The sequence below is a fragment of the Chiroxiphia lanceolata genome, chromosome 1, assembly GCF_009829145.1.
Source record: "Chiroxiphia lanceolata isolate bChiLan1 chromosome 1, bChiLan1.pri, whole genome shotgun sequence".
NCBI classification, from domain to species: Eukaryota; Metazoa; Chordata; class Aves; order Passeriformes; family Pipridae; genus Chiroxiphia; species Chiroxiphia lanceolata.
Genome location: NC_045637.1, coordinates 54,456,238 through 54,472,882, shown reverse-complemented (window position 1 = coordinate 54,472,882; position 16,645 = coordinate 54,456,238). Strand labels below are relative to the sequence as shown.

Here is a 16,645-nt window from a genome sequence, read left to right as displayed (position 1 = left end):
GTGCAAACCCACTGCACTACTAGTGGTCCCCTTTGATACTGTGGAACAGCATTAATTTCTCCTTTTGTTTTTCATATGCAGGCATGGGCAGATGATGTCAGGAGATTTCGGAAAATGTTCAAGTATCCAGTTTCTACTGAGCTAGTGGTCATCGTTGGGAATCATGACATTGGATTTCATTATGAGTAAGTCTTGTCAGTGAAAGGAGTACCCAAGTGCCACGAATGAATGTTGGCATGCATACAGTAACTGGTTTTGTGTCTTAGCGACCTGTTTTGTGGTTATACGGAAAGTTTTTGATCTTTATGTAATCAGAAAGGATTGTAATTTAGGGTAAGACCTTAAAAGACATCCACCTGTGCACAAAACAGGTTTCAGGCTACATTTATGCTTCTGTGACCATACAAGAAGTTGTTCAGAGCTGATCTTTCTGTGCTGGCTTGGAATCCTTGTGTTGGGCCTCCTTGTCAGAAAAGTGTTTAGTGGGAGCTATTTCCTTTCCTGTTACCTCGGCATAGAAGAGTGTGAGTGCCCTCGTTCTGCTGTGCTTGCCCTGATGGGACAGGGAAAGAGGACATGAGGGGTGTCAGAGCATCCCTGTGAGTTTGCTGAATGAATGTGTGAGCTGGATAATGGAGCGGTAAGATGAATGAATGACCAACAACCTGTAAAGCAACTGTGTCAGATGAGTTCCAATGCCAATTTCTTACCTCAGTTGTATTTTTGCTCTGTGACACAGAATGACTACCTACAAGGTAAATCGATTTGAAAAGGTTTTCAACTTGACTTCAGGAAAGCTAATAACTCGGAAAGGAATAAAGTGAGTATATTTAAATTTTTTTTCAATATTTAGAGCAGTGATTTAGAGTTAGCAGACTAGTGATGAAAACCAGAAGTGGAATTTCTAATGAAATAGTATGGGGATGCTTAACTTAGAGCCTTTCTAATCATCTACCTTATGATATGTTAACCCCAAAACACTTTGTACAAACCTGTAGTTTGATATACAGTGGAAGCTGTACTTTGAGATGGGTAAATGGTAACAATTTCCTTTTAAATGGAAAAGTACTGTGGAGCCAGAATCCATTTCTTTGGTTTGCCTTTATACTTCCTTGCAGCTGGTAATGAGCCATGGCTGTAAACATAAAAGGATTCATAAAGAAACACAAACCAACCTCCTCTGTGTTTACAAATTAAAAGTTTCATTAATTTTAATAACTTCTTTACTCTGCAGAACTTAACTCGTTTGAGGAATTTGGGAACATAGCAGTTGCTTTTCCACGGTTTTCCACAGGGTGGGGTAATAATGCACAAGCTGGTTTTGGCTTGGAGTAGGGCTAGTTTCAGAGTTTGTTCTCACAGATGTGTGTCTGTGGCTGCAGTCGTCTGCTGTGTGCCCTGTTACCTTCAGATACCATGCAGGAATTCGATGAGGGAAGCCAAGAGTGAGTTTGCGGAAAGGTGTTTGTCTTTAAAGCTCAGATATACGAGGGGAAGGCCCACTGCCACTCTGCATTTGGCACATGTCATATGGTTGTAATTGCTCGTGTAAATGTGAGATTCAAAACTTGCAGTTCCTTAATTAAGCAAATGTGAAAAATATTCTCAACAGGTCTAGAAATGGTTGTGTCTATTTTAGGAAGATCTGTGAGCTTCATGCGTGCTCTCTGTAAAGCTGTAGTTTATCATGCAGAAGTGGGGTGCTCTAGATATGTATTTCAGCTGTTGTAAAAATAATTATTAAGGAACATCTCCACTTCCCCTTTGATAAAACAGAGCAGTGCGTGTAGTTACAGACTGTATGTCTGGTATCATGTTCATTAACTGAAATGAGCTGCACTATTAATGAAAAGTTCTGAGATAAACTATTTTACAACAAATGTGTAGTATAAAAGCTTAATTTGCTAAGAGAGAATAACTGGGTTTTTTTTGTATTGACTGGTATCTCTTAAGTGAAGGCATTCAGCTCATTTGTGTCTGTAAAACTTACTGAATTGAACTGGAATATATCTCAGATCCTGAATGTGTGACTAAATGGCTATGAATCTTGTGGCAGAAGTTCAAAGGTGATTTGAAATCTACAGGGAAACCTTCTATTACAAATACAATCCTGTTTCCTGTGCTAGAGACTGCAAAGTGCAAAACTACGTTTGTTCGGGGTAGCCAGCCAAATGCAGTGTTGTTTTGCTTTTCAGTTGCTCTGAAGAAACTGAATGTCTAAAATTCTGTCTCTGAGGTCTAAAGTGTGTGTGGGGAGAAAAGTGAGTTCTCCTTTCCCTTAGAATTCAGCTTAGTGATGAACTTCTAACATTCCACTCTAGAATACCTCTTGAATATCCATTAAAATATGAAAATATCTTGATGTGTAAACATGAAGCATAAGGTATATTGTGCCACCTAATTAAGAACTGATTATAAAGCAGCCTACCAGACAGAGAAGTGTCTACAGTGCAGATACTCAGAGGAGGATTTTTAGCATGGGATTTCAGAAGCTGTTACATTCTGCTGTTTTGTTGAGCTATGTCCAACTTTCAAACACTTGCATTTTATAAAATAAAGTTTATCCAGCATGTGTGCCTGAGCAAGAAATGCTTTCCTGCCCTCCCCACTTCTCTCCACCCACCCCCTGGTCTTTTCCAGCTTTGTCCTGGTGAACAGTGTAGCCATGGACGGTGATGGCTGTGCTGTCTGCAGTACCTCAGAGGCAAAGCTTGTGGCACTTTCTCACAAACTGAATTGCTCCCTGCAGGTAAGAGTTTATTGAAGATCTGATTACAGCCAGCAGTGGGATATTGCCGCTACATAGTTACCACAGTGGGAATACTGATACTGTAGCAATAATCAGGCTAACCAAGACTCTCCTGAAAAAGATGTTTCCAATTCATATTGCAACTTGTTAGCAAATCTTTCTCCTCATTTCTCTCTTACCATTTTTACTTAACTGTGTTGCTTTGCACTAACGTGTTCATTTCCTTGTCAGGGTTGCCAACAGAGGGTGTCATTTCCTCTTCCAAAAAAAGGCAGAAGTTCTGTAACCCTCCCTTTGATTTAAAATACATAATCGTGCATTTATGTTTATGCATATTATTCTGTTTTATAGCCTTCAAGCTAGCCTATTATTTTAATTTCCTGATTCTACTGCAGTCCTGTCTTGATAGCCTAGTAATGTTTTAATTGTATTATTTTTTCATCAAATCCAATTGCTTCTTGTATTTCATTCCTCTTCACCTTCTCATATTTACAGCATATACAGAACAGGGAATTACATCACTCCACAGCAGAGACTCTCAGAAGTTCATACGGTGGATAGTGCTTAAACACTGTACTCTTAGCTGAAACTGCTTTCCCTTAAAAAAGGTCAACAACCAACCCCCTCCAACCCCTCAGTTATTGCTTAATTTACCTTCACCCCATCTATGGATTAATTTTATTCACAGAAACCAAATCATTCCAACAAAAGATGCAGTGATGTGGAAGAGCTTCCAGCTTCAGAACCCATTCTTTTACAGGTATGTTAGAGGTGGAGGGAGGCATCATGTTGACATGGGGTTTTTGTGTATTTATTACTCTTCCAGAAAGGCTGGATCATTAACAACTGGTCCTTTCTTTTAATTACTCCCAGCATTACCCTCTCTATCGGAAAAGTGATGCTGAATGCAGTGGAGAAGATTCTGCTCCTCCAGAGGAGAAGAACACCCCCTTTAAAGAAAAGTATGATGTACTGTCTCAAGAGGCATCACAAAAGGTTTGATTTATTGGGAACTTGAGTATTGGTGGGTAGGTGAGAGGGGAACACAAGTGTAGCTATAAATAGATTAAAAACTTGTGGTAAGGCTGTTAGCTGGGACAAACTGACCACACCTGCTCCTGCTCTAATGAGGTCTATGAGAGGCTGCTTGTTAGAGCGGCTCCTCTGAGAATCGTCGCGATCATGACCTTGATCCTGCTGGGTTTCCCAGGCATAGGTCATAAGTCCCAACACTCTCAAGTCTCCTGCAGTGCTGATACCTCCACTTTACAATTTTGTACTTTCTGTACTGTATACAAATGCTGACAAAGCTGGTGGAAAGCCAGTTTTCCAATACTTTGAAAGCATTGTTTTTGCTGAGTTAGTAACTGCAGGAAAATGTAAAGATAAGGCATTCCCTAAAAACCTAATGGTCACTAGTTTTTTCCTTCTGCATAAATGTTTTCGCTCAAGACTGTCAGTACAAAATTCTTCCTTAGACAAGAAAATAGCATTGCTTTACTAAACCCAAAGTTTTTCTACTTGTGATAGCAACAACATGTTGCCTTTGTTCTTCTGATCTGTATGGCAAAAAAAATAAAAGCCCAGTAACTTGGGATCAGGGCCAAATGGGTGTGATTAATATTGCAATACCAACACATTTCTTACTGGAAAACATAACTTTGCATAAAACACTTTGTAAGAATATTAGAATTGCCATAAATTCACTCTGTTTGAAGAAAAAAAAAAGGGGTTTATAAGTTACATTTTTTTTTTAGCTGCGACTTAAGTTTTGTGCTTTATCATTTTGCGTTCTAGCTGATATGGTGGTTTCACCCCCGTTTGATTCTCAGTGGGCACACACATAGTGCTTGTGAAGTGCTGCATGCAGGGAAAATTCCAGAAATCAGCGTCCCGTCATTCAGTTGGAGGAATAGAAACAATCCTAGTTTCATCATGGTAAGTTTTAATTTTTTTTTATTTTTGTCAGATAACTTTCATAAATAAATCAACATGGCAGTCAGCTATATTTTAAAACTGATTCTACCTGTAAAAACGAAAAAATAAAAAAAAAATTGCCTACCCACCCAACCCACTCAGTACACTGCATCCACTTTATAAAGTACATCTGTGGGAGCCACATGTTCTGTGTGGTACAAAGCAATGCTGTTGAAGACCTAATTAGTATATGGGTACAAGCATCTAACATTTTCTTATAAAGAGGGTGCATTGTAAACTACTGACTTGTAAAAATAATCAGTATTGTGCACTGAACAGTAGAAAGACTAGTTTGACGTGGTTGATTTACCAACTGTGAAAACAAGACTGGATCCACCTCAGACTCTTTGCAGGGTGATGATGGTTTTCAGACTTGTGCATTAACCGCTTCACGCAGTGACAGCGTTTGTGACGTGCCCACAATCTGCCTCCTCATTGCCAATTCACATTTTGTACAGTGTGTTGGTTATGCTTGTGCAGGCAGTTCCAGTGCTCAGTATATCCTTAGAGGTAAATCAATTAGTTCCCAAGTTCAAAAACAAAACAGAACTCCTAAAAACTTGGAGTAAGAAGCAAAACCTACTATCTGTTTACAGAGTAGTCTGTGACTTGAGGGGGGAATCTTTTATGTATTTTTTTACTGGTGTTGAGTTTAGGCTGCTTAATACACAGATAACCCCAAACTTCTAAATTCATTTTATGCAACTGTTAATATTTGTTGTTGAAAGTAGTTCTATTTATTCCATATTCCTGAGAGTAGCTGCCTTCAAACTACACACATTCTCTGCACATACCAGACAGTGCATCTTCACTGCAAAACGAGAGGTTGGCTAATTAAAGTTGCATCATCTTCACTACTGTTTTAACTCCTCAGCCTCAGTCCATTGTAAACTTTAATTTGAACTGCAAAGTCAAGCCAAAACCCAATGAAGTTCTTTGTTGTTGAAGTTCATGTTTATAATTTGGATTAGCCAACGTGGTTTTTTGCAGCACGTACTGGGTAGGAGGAGGGTTCTGGAGGAGGAAGGGGCACATTCACAAAACCTAACTTTAGCTTGGAAAGGCTCCTTCCAGGTGGATTTACAGCAGCTAAAGTTAGGCTTCTCTTGAAGGCAAATCAGATGAGGAGCCCAGCTCTCTGTTTACTCTAGATGGGAAGATTGGCCTCTGGGCTCATGTTGGCCTGGTGAATATTCCAGTTAGTGCCCAGCACCGCAAGGTATGGACTCTTCAGCCCCCTGGAGAAGGCACTGGTACTAGGAAACTGGCCCCAACCCTTGCCACCCAACATAGGATTTAGAAATTGGAGATCTGACAGCCGTGGTGTTTACTTCTGATTTAGAACCCACTGTAACACAGCAAAGTGACAGTCTTCATTTCTTTTCCAGGGCAGCATAACACCAACTGACTTCTCCCTCCAAAAATGCTTCCTTCCATATGAGAGCAGAGTCTTTACTATATACTGTGCAGCAGGTGCTCTGTTTGTGATCCTGATACTAGCTCATGTTCAGCTTCTCACTCCACCGTTTTATTTTGCTCAGCGTTTAATCAGTAAGCATAAAGCAGTATGAAGAGCCAGACATCTGCATTCAGTCACTGAAATACCAAAGCTGAGAACAGTCAAACATCAGACTATATTCATGCCAGCAAATGACCTAATTTGATTGCTAGTCTGAAGGCAGGTTGCATTTATACATACCATAGAAGTCCTATACAGCTGATATGACTACTACAGGATAAATAATTAACTGAAATGAACGTTTCATGCTGTACAAAAATACTGTATTCGACAATCAAATGAGTCCTTTTCCTGCTATAATTTTTGTATCAAATATGTATATTAAAAGTGTAACTGTACATTATGTAAATCCTATAGCCTCATCACTTGTCTGCACTAGTGTCTTACCCTGGTGGAGGCTGAATCCTGCAAACTGGAAACGTTTCTCTGTTTTATTGCTGCATGGCCCTTCTAACGTCATGCTTGTGTTCTAGGGTCAGGCAGAAACTAGATGCATCAGCACTGAGAGATGCTGATTTCCATAACCTTTTTAGGGTGTCATTTGTAAGGGGACTGTGGTTTGGGACAAGAGATCTTCTGGTTCTTGACACAGTAAATTGTTAGCTGACTGTAATTTGCAGTTATCGTCTACCAGACAACAAAGGGAAGAAGCTCGTGGATCCAGTTTGCTGATACACACTTAAAACCTGCTTAAAAAAAATTAGGGTGACACCTCAAGCTGCTATTTTCAAAGAGATGTGCTATGATGAGCTTAAAAAAAGAGGGCCCTATTGCATCCCAGAGATCTGTGTGGTGAGGGGCCCTCCAGTTTCTGATCTCCTGCAAGAAGGGAGGTCAAATACAGCTGCAGTAAAATCATCCTATGCCTTGGCCCTCAGTCTACGGATAGGTAGGGATAGGAGTGCATGTTATTTTAGATTCCTGCAGGGTGCCAAGTCCTGTTGACTTTGTTGTAATGTCACATGTTGAACTGCACCAGAGGCCGAGGCCACCAGTTGTGCCACAGGCCCCAGCCTGGGGGTCAGCATGGAGAAGATAAAATCTGAGCTCAGCATCTTCACTGTGTGAGGGAAGGTGGACAAACCTACTGCTGCTCCCCACCTGCCCTGGAAAAAACAGAGGGACTATTTCACACCAGAACCAGTTTTCCTGCTGATGTTCCTGCAGAGGCTGGGAGCTCTAACCTGAACTTCTGTGCTGGAGATAGTTTAGAAAAAAAAAGACTATCTTTTGTTATTCGCTCTATTACTTTCTTTGGCATGGGAAAGAAGTGAGAGAATTTTGGGAATTTTGTTTACTATTAGCTTATTCCACCCAGCCTTTCACTTTTTGGGAAATATAACTAAATTGAACATAACACATTTCTGGGAAAAGAAATGGTCATACTATGGTATCTAAAATGAGACTGTTTTATATTTAACTAGAAACAAGTTCTCAACTGGTCTGTAGTCTGAATTTAAAAAGAGGTCTGATTGGGGTTTATAACTAATAATGATACTTACAGTAAAAAGTTAATAAAACCTACTAATTTTTATGCCAGTGTGGGGGACTGTGTTAGCTCTTAATCTCTCCCTAAATTTAAAATGGAGTGGGGGGAATGGTCCAAAGTGTGGTAAAACACTCTATAAAGTAATGTAGTCTAACATTTCTCTAGGTTTCTGTTATTGCAACTGTAATTTTAGACATTTGTACAGGTTATCTTGGACACAGGAAAAGTATATAGTCACAGACATAAAACACCTATGTATAAAATATAAAGCAGTGTTATAGTTACTAAAAAGGACATGCCTTATTGCTACAGCAATTCTTGCTTTTTATATATTGTACTGTACCACAACTTGTTTTGAGAATGTCATTTGCATAAATTATTCAAGTTTGAGAAATATTCACACATTTTGATTCTACAATATTTAAAATAAAACAATTTTCTAATGTGTCTCTTTATTAAAAGAGAAATAAAAATGTCATCTTGTAATTCTCTTAGGCCAGACACAAGGGTTTATACACCTTTTTTTTTTCTTATCTTCTTTCTTGATATTTACTTGCACAATGAAAGCTGCTGTTGGTACAAAGATTGAAGAGCTCTATATAATGGTGCTTTACACATTCACAATCGGTCTGTGCAATTGTGAAGTTCTATGAATGACCAAAGAATTACCAAACATATTTTCTAAATATAAAGGACAAAAAAAAAAAAAGGAAAACTAAATCCTTGGTTCCCATTAAAACAACACCAGGTTGCAATTTGGACACTTGAATGAATTCCAATGTTTTAAAGCTGAGACTTCAAAAGAGAAAGGCATGTTTGCTGCAACATCCGGTGACTGTAATACCTTACTTGGAAAGGTAAGTGGTTAATTTGCATAATTTATAATTTTTATACTAAAGAGCATTTTTATATAAACCAGAAAAAAACCCCTAAACTCTACAGATAAAGTTCTTACCTCCAGTCACTGCTGAAGGTAAGGTTGACATCAAGCTGTACAGCGCAATCAAAAACATACTTACATCTTAGCTCATTTTACAGGTACAGCCATAATCAAGGCACAAAGATCTTCTACAAGTATTTTTCTTCAATAAAGTTGTACAAAATAATATTACATTTTACAGTCTGTACAATATAATAAACCAGCAATAAAACAAAAAATATATATATAGGGAGAGGACTGTTGTCCAAGAATGATCGGAACTAAAAGGATCATTTGTGGACAGCACAAATAACATAAGTGAGGGTGGTAAATTTTCTGCCTAGATGCAACAGGCTGAAAAGTAGCTGTAATTCAAATGCCTGAGGTGTGCAGAGACACTTAGCTCCAAAACCCCAGAAAAATTGCTTTGTCTTCACTGTTCCTCTCATTATCTACTCTACTTCCTGTGCCAGTAACGGCTTAAAAGAGGAGGTCACTTTATCAGTTGACCTGCAACTCAGAAATGCTAAAAACTGTGACAGAGTAATAAATATTGTGGTGCTGCTACATTGTGTGTCTACTTCCTCAACAGTATTTAATAACCTGATACAAAGTGCATTAATCTTTTTTTCACCCATCAAGTACTCTTCAATGTCATGTTCAAAAGGAAACCCACACAGAGGGATAGGTATGACTTTAGTGTCATCCAGCTGACATACCAGTTTGAACTGAGGTTAACCCGCTGGAAAAAATTTAGCAGGTCACGTTCAGTTTAAAAAAACAAAACCTAAGGGAACAGAGGTAGCCGAGGGGCTTAGTGGAATGACGAAGAAGTGGCATGTCAAAATAAAGCACAAAAATAGTCCCAAAAAGCATGAAGGAAAAATAACCCAAACTTGCTTCAAATCAGCTTTAAGGTTAAATAATTAAAGTAAACAAAGTGAAGAGACTGACATTTCTATAGTATATTCTTCCACCCTGTGTGGGGTAGTATCAAGAGAAAGAGTAAGGAGCAAAGAATTTAAAACCACAGGTTCCACGGTGATCCCCCTCACAAGAGTTCGTACTGGCGGAGATGCATCCTTTGAATGATGTCTCGACAGTCGTTGAACACTCTGCGGATATTTTCTGTGTCCACTGCACATGTAAAGTGTGGGTAGCAATAATGCCGGCCATCTCCACTCGCTGTACTTATCCTCTGTGGAAAAGGTAAGGCAAAAAAAAAAAGAGTCAGGTGCTGTGCCATGAGAAGTTTCATGTCTTAGCAGGCTATAGACTTATGGAGAACCAAGGACCCTGGGAAATTCTGTACATAGATCACTAAAGTAGGTAAATAAGAAGGAAAGGCTGTGATCTGGTCCAATATGAATGCCAAATTTGAAATGAAGATTAAAAAAAAATTATGGAGTTATATACTTACAGGGTCAGTATATTAGTACTTTGTGGGAGCCACTGATGCCATCATCAGTTTCACAAGCTATTACCATTTGCATGTTGCTGTGCAGTTACATCTGTGCCGCTGACAGCTGTGCAGTCTGCCATGCAGCTGTTCCAGGAATTATTTTCTCTTCTTTTCTGGTGCCATCATGTGGCAAATTTTTGAACTCTTGTTTTAAATCAGCAACACAAAACTGAAAAGCAGTGGCAGAGAACAGCATCCTACTGCTTCTGCTTCTTGAAGCTGAAGGCCCCTGAAGTTACCTTCACTGAGCCCAGAACCTGGTGGAATTATTACCAGAGTGGCTGGGTTCCCACAGAGTAATAAAGCATGCACAAATCCAGTTAGCATGAGACCATATAGAATTGCATTTTCTAACTTATCCTTCAGCATCACTTCCCCCATGGTTATCTTGTTAAAATTCCCCAAGATCTTAAAAAATATTAAAGAAAAAAACCTTAATTTTGTTCTGTATTCCTATAGGACTGATAAACATAAATCCATTCTAGATCATTATCTTGCAGAATATAGATGGAATGTTATGGAAGCAGAATGTCAGTTCTTAGGATAGTAATTTTTATAAATATTTTCTAAATTCTATTACAAAATTACACTGGCTAAACAACAAAAGACACTGTTTTATCTTACCCTGGCTACATTATATATTTTTAACACAGTGATTTATTTTACATGTAGAATTGACCTTTTAAATACATGCAGCTACAGATATGAAATACTATAGACATTTAGAAGTCATGATTTACATAATTAGGTCAACAAGAAATTTCAGACTTTTGCAGGTTGACTTAGGTAAGATTAGATATTCAACACTGATTACACAGGGGTATTCCATACACTTTCTATAAATTATTTCCTTTTTACTATGCTACATTCAATACCTAGTTCAAGGCTTACTCTCAAGAAAAATACTAATAAATATTTGCCTGTGTTTATCATGCACTGATGTCTATGGCAATCAAATGCCCACAATGTTCTGGTGACACCTGGTTACATAAACAGCATGCCAAAGGATGTATTTTCAAAATATTAGGAGTTTGTCTATTTTTGTCACCTGACAGCTCTGTAGTTCTCTCATTTTAAGACAAAGGCAATATTTGAGCCCCTACGCAAAACTCATTTTGAATAGTAGTGTGTTACTTAGCACCAGTTCAGAGGGTGAAAAAACCCAAACCCTGAGACAGCAGTGAAAGAACATTCACCTTCCACGTGGGAGTATTTAATACCAGTATTTAACACCCCTACACTGCAGGGGTCAGGATGGCAGTTTCCAGTGAGGAGCCATATGCACGAATCGAGGAAGCCTGGTCTATGTGTCTGAATAGCAGCTCCGTCACCTCCCAGATTCAGATTTTTTAAAAGCCAGCATGAACTAGAGTGGCCATTCCACTGTTTTAACAGGGGTTGCCTACAAACTGGGGATGTATTCAAACAAAACATCAGCAGCTGGAAAGCCCTGTGTACAAAACACCGATATGGGGCTAAGGAGTAGCCTCAAAAAGAAGTGCTCAAGCCTGTTGCCTCCATGAAGAGTCTGGGAGGAGAAATGATGTGGCTCAGCTAAAGGATGGAGAATTTCCTACAAGATACATTTCCAGGACTTGGAGATGTGCTCACCAGCCCAGCCCTGAAGTGCACAAGCCCTGAGCTGGGCATGTGCCCAGCCAGCCCTCACACGCTGCTCTCCTGACTGAAATCCAATAGTGCCCATCTTTGCTGCCCAAGCCCCCAAGGGCCACGTGCCCCCAGACCAACCCCGAAATCAGGAGCTGATGTATTTTGCCTTTCTAATACTCAGACACTACCACGCAGCACTAGTTACTGGAAATGTGGTCAGTTTCAACCCCCTTCTAAAATTAGCCAAATTACATGCTTTAAATTTGCCAGTACCATTGACTACAGCCAGGCAGAGTTTTAGGGGGTGCAGCACCATGGTGGTACTTTTCACATGTATCCATAGCTTATGCAGACCTGCTACCATGCCAAAAATCACAATAAAGTATAATAAACCCAGATTTCTTTGAATCATCAGACCCCTCCCCAGTCTGTACCGAGCTTATTTTCTCTGTTCCTTTTGTAACTCCCTCTGAGACCTCAGTCTTTCTTGTCTGACCCCATGGAACTGGAAGTCACCATTTCTACTTGGCTTTCTCCCCTGCTCACTCTCTCCCGTGACTTGGGGCACACACAGCCTGCTCTGCGGGAGGGGTTGACAGCACGACTTTCAGTTCAAACAGTCCAAGAGCATAAAGCAACTGTTCGGATGACTACATCCCTCTGTTCTGTCCTGCTGAGAAACCAAGCCCAAACCCAGGAGAGAGACACACGTTATGGAGGAGATGCTCTCTGCCAAGCCTGCGGCAGTTGCAGGCAAATGGGGGAAAAGCTGTTTCAGCCCCACACCTGAGCCCCAGGGACTGCCTGGCAGGTGCTGGTCCCAGCCCAAATGTGTCCCCCACCCCCAGCACCCGTGGTGGTTTTTTATGTGATTGCAATGCCTACATCCCCTCCCCTATCCACTTCATAGGTGGCCTCCTTCCGTAATGCCAGTGAGTCATGGTAGGTAAGGACCTCGCCCTTGATATGTTTTTTTAAATAATGAAAATAGATAAAGGTGGGGAGTTTCACCCTAGTTTCTCCATAATTCAGATCTCTTAGAGCCACCCTGCTTCCAAACTGGATACTCTCACCTGCTTCACAGTATTTCAGCATTACCACAAGAGAGATCTGGCCTGAAGTGAGGTTTTTTTGGTAACTCTTATGTTAACAGTGCAATCTGACATTTTTCCTCAGAATCCGGAAGGCTAAGGCAGTGAATGGAAATCCCCAAAGTGTGAACACAGTTAATTGCTTCTTTCTTTCTTGGTGCATCAACAGCTGTAAATCCTAACAATACTTGTTAATACATAATGACTTTAAAATGCTTAATTCTAATGAAACAATTTGTTATCTCAAGCACACGCATATAGTTTCTTCCAGTAGGGCACGACGGATGAGCTTTGGTTCTGGTCTCTGTTACTGCTCTGCACTGTGGGAACAACTCACTATGAGTGAAGCCATAAGTGATGCTGGATTAAACCCTCTGATTCTGACAGAAGAGCTAGGCTGTGTTTGTGTGCCTGATAACTGCTTTTATCTTCAAAATTTAGACAACACCTCTTCAGTTCCAGCTTCAGAAGAAACCTCAATTGCAAGAGTAAATGTGACTAGACAAGGAAACTTTCTTATGACACCTCAGTAGGGCCATGACACCAGTTATAGGGTGAGGCAAACCTCCTAACTGGCACACCAGAAATCTTAATTAAGAATAAAATCATAAAATCTACTTTTTTTTTTCAATCCCTCTTGCCAGCTGACCACTGCCAAAGTCCTTGGAGAAATGCAGGAAAGAAATAAAAAAGCCTGTTTGCTTACACATGGACTGTACATGACCATTCTGAGCACTGGCACTTACTTGCTGTGTGACACTTTGCATGGCAGGTGACTTTATATAAAATAGGCATAAAAATGCGCAAGCACTGAGGAAGGTTCTGCAAGATGGGCAGCTGAAAAGAATCAGGAAATTGCCAGACGTTGTCCTCTCCTTCTAGCTTTCTGCAAAACCCCATCAGTTTTCCCTAAATAAACCATGCCATCTGTCAGTATTTCCTATGATAGAATCACACATAAGATGAAAATTACTCACTAAAAACTCATCCCGGATGAAGAACTTGGCTCTTGTGACTTTGGGGTCTTCTCCTGCATCTGGTGTTGCTGTTCAATTAAAAACAAATGATATCAGAAACATGAAAAGCAAACAATCATCTACTTTTTGTAACAAAAGGGTTAATAAGGAGGAAGTAGCCCTTCAGTACAGAAATTGAAACATTAAATATCTACAGGAGATTCCCAGTAGGTAATTCTAAAATGGAAGGGTACAGTAAAACCTGACTATGCATGCAACATATTTTAGGAACCTGAAAATTGCTGAAATTGTTGCAACAATGTCATTGGTCATATCACAAAAAGGCTTACTCACATCCACAAGTTTGTTCATATAGATACAAAACAAGTGGGAGTTAGGGTTCAGCTTTTATCAAAAAGAGCAGCTGTTCAGTTTCTGCAGCAGAACAGCATCTCCTGAAGAAAGGTTCTGCAAGGCAGGGTTTTGGGTTTAAAAAAGGTTAGTCCAAGATTACATTCGGAAAAAATGATAGCATCAAAAGATCTTTTGATATATATGTATTTTATTTCCAGGCCCCTAGTCAGCAGAATACTTTAGATGCACTGTCCATCAAGTGGCCTTAGACTAAATTGTTGTTGAGCAGGGGACTCGTTACTCGTTGGTCAGTACTGTTTGTTGGCAGATGAAGTCGTCGCTATCCAGGCCATGCAACAACTATATTTACTTAAGTGTAAAAAACAATATGTTGAAGAGATAACCTATTCATTTCCTGTCAGTGTGATCCCCCCTCACCTAAGACACCAAATCAGATGCTTGTAAACATAATATGGTAAAGGCCAGAATTTATCAGAACACGGAAACGTATCTTTTATCTACAGCACTAGGGGTAAAAATAAGAGCAGCAGCACAATCAACAGCATCTTGGAATTCTATGCTGCATGCCCATGATGGCTGAAATTAAAGAATAAATGAATAACTATGGGTTAAAAATAGACAGCTGCTTCATATGTGAATACTTTGGATCACTCTAGATATCCACTGTGAAATCCCTCTCAGAAACACCAAAAGCTACTTTATTCTGTTAACTGGCTTAGTATAAAAAAGTGCTGAAAATTCACTCAAACTCTGTTTACATGATGTATGTTTCAGAGAGGGAAATTTAGGTGATGGAGACAGATTTCTTCCAAAAGTCCTTAGCATTGCAAAACTGGTGCCAGGTTAACTCAGATTTTAGGACAGTTTATTTATCCTCTGCACCTAAAACTCAGAATCACACTCCTGAAATTCCAGACCTGAACGAAAGCTGAAAATAGCTTATTAGCATCTTCACTTCTATAACCTAGGCTGCTGGTGGTAGTTGGTGTAGAATGAAAGCCTTTTGTGACAGGTGGCTGCAAGTACCACACCAGGGTCATCACTCAGGTCAGGCAGATGCTAGTGGCCAGGAAGTGCAAATTTTACCACATTTGCTGGACACAGACCTAAGACATTTGGGAAGCCCTCTGCCTGGTATAAAACTGGCATAATACTAGAGTTTACTTATGCAATATGTTATTGCAGTGCAGGAATCATTATAATTCTTGAAATCACAAGAAACCGAACCCATTCATTGCTTCATTGTCAGAGCTCTCTTTCTATTTCTATTTGATGTGGTTTTCCTCCATTAAAGTTCCCTTTCTGATCTGCTGGGCTTCCAGTATTTCAAAGAATTTCAAAGTCAGTATTTCAAGTATTTCAGTATTTCAAAGACTGAAATTTACAGTGTTGGAGGATGAAGAATGCCTGCAAAATAAGTCTAATGAATCCCTAACAAAGTTCAGCACCAGGGGATGCCCAGACAGAAGCATCTGGTAGGGGGAGAGATATGCCCAGCAGCTTTGCCTTCCTGGGACTGGTGGTTGCTCCCAAAGAGGGAGAGGCAGTTGCTCTGGAGCCAGGCCCTCATATTCCTCCCACAGCAGCCAGAATCCCTTCAGACCCTGCCCACGCTAGGGTATGCCTGAGCTACTCTGCTGGCACGCTCCTTGCCTGACCAACAGTTCATGTTAAGGAACAGTGTGTGCTTGTGAATTTGTGTGTGTGTGAGAGAGACAGACAGATAGAGAGAGGAACTGTGGGCTGGGCCATGCCAGCAGGTCCAATCCCAGCATGGGGAGAAACCTTACCATCCTCAGGTACAGTATAATGCGCGTATTCAGGAAAGTAATCTTCAATTTTTGATTTCCCTGCCAAGACTTTTTCAGCCAGCATGTCCTGTTTATTCAAGAACAAAATGATAGAAATGGTCCGTAACCACCTGTCAAGAAAAAAACAAATGTTTGTGTTATCTCTGACATGTTAAATGAGGAAAACATATCATGTCATAGAAAATTTACTGGCTATCCCTGTGTGGACAGAGAGTGAAGTAGCGTGGAACATGCTTCAACAGAAAAAAAAAAATAGATGATCTAAATGATAGTTTCGATCGGGTTGCACCTGTGCTGGTGACTACATTTCTAGGATCAGTAAATACATTTATAAAAACTGCAGTGGACATTGCTGAAGGGAGTAGTTTTCAAATTTTTTTTTTCTAAATCATCCTTTAGATATAAAGTTGGGAAAATGATAACATTTTCTAAAAGCACTACAGTCCACAAACAGACATTACCATGGTAAACCAAACCATTGTTTGGTTTTGATGAAGCAAAAAAAAAAAAAAAGGCTGGAAAGCTGCCTTCCCCTATACTGCTCTGTCTTAACTATTGTTCATCAGCACAGTTATTCCATCTTTTAGGGTAGCCTGTATGACACCAGAATAAAAAGAAAATAATCTCTCTTTTCTTCCCCAATTAATCCATCACTGTAACGATGTGCCTTTGGGACTTGCAGTTAA

At 39.9% G+C, this 16,645-nt stretch overlaps 2 protein-coding genes across 8 annotated transcripts in view; one reads left to right on the top strand and one right to left on the bottom strand.

The window, feature by feature from the left end:
• MPPE1 (metallophosphoesterase 1) overlaps nt 1-8,422 on the top strand; it is a 33,486-nt gene extending 25,064 nt beyond the window's left edge. For all 3 annotated transcript variants that reach the window (XM_032713615.1, XM_032713596.1, XM_032713605.1), the window contains 7 exons: nt 82-185; nt 740-820; nt 2,641-2,749; nt 3,438-3,509; nt 3,623-3,745; nt 4,547-4,687; nt 6,115-8,422. In XM_032713615.1, coding sequence (XP_032569506.1) covers nt 82-185; nt 740-820; nt 2,641-2,749; nt 3,438-3,509; nt 3,623-3,745; nt 4,547-4,687; nt 6,115-6,297 — 813 coding nt within the window. In that variant the 3' untranslated portion in view covers nt 6,298-8,422. The remainder of the gene's footprint in view (nt 1-81; nt 186-739; nt 821-2,640; nt 2,750-3,437; nt 3,510-3,622; nt 3,746-4,546; nt 4,688-6,114) is intronic.
• Nucleotides 6,233-16,645, bottom strand: part of GNAL (G protein subunit alpha L) — a 193,773-nt gene continuing 183,360 nt past the window's right edge. For 4 of the 5 annotated variants that reach the window (XM_032713549.1, XM_032713564.1, XM_032713572.1 and 1 more), the window contains 3 exons: nt 15,939-16,069; nt 13,795-13,862; nt 8,155-9,851 (listed from right to left, as the gene is read on the bottom strand). In XM_032713549.1, coding sequence (XP_032569440.1) covers nt 9,705-9,851; nt 13,795-13,862; nt 15,939-16,069 — 346 coding nt within the window. In that variant the 3' untranslated portion in view covers nt 8,155-9,704. Of the gene's footprint in view, nt 9,852-13,794; nt 13,863-15,938; nt 16,070-16,645 lie in introns of all 5 variants that reach the window. The other variant, XM_032713559.1, reaches the window with a different exon arrangement.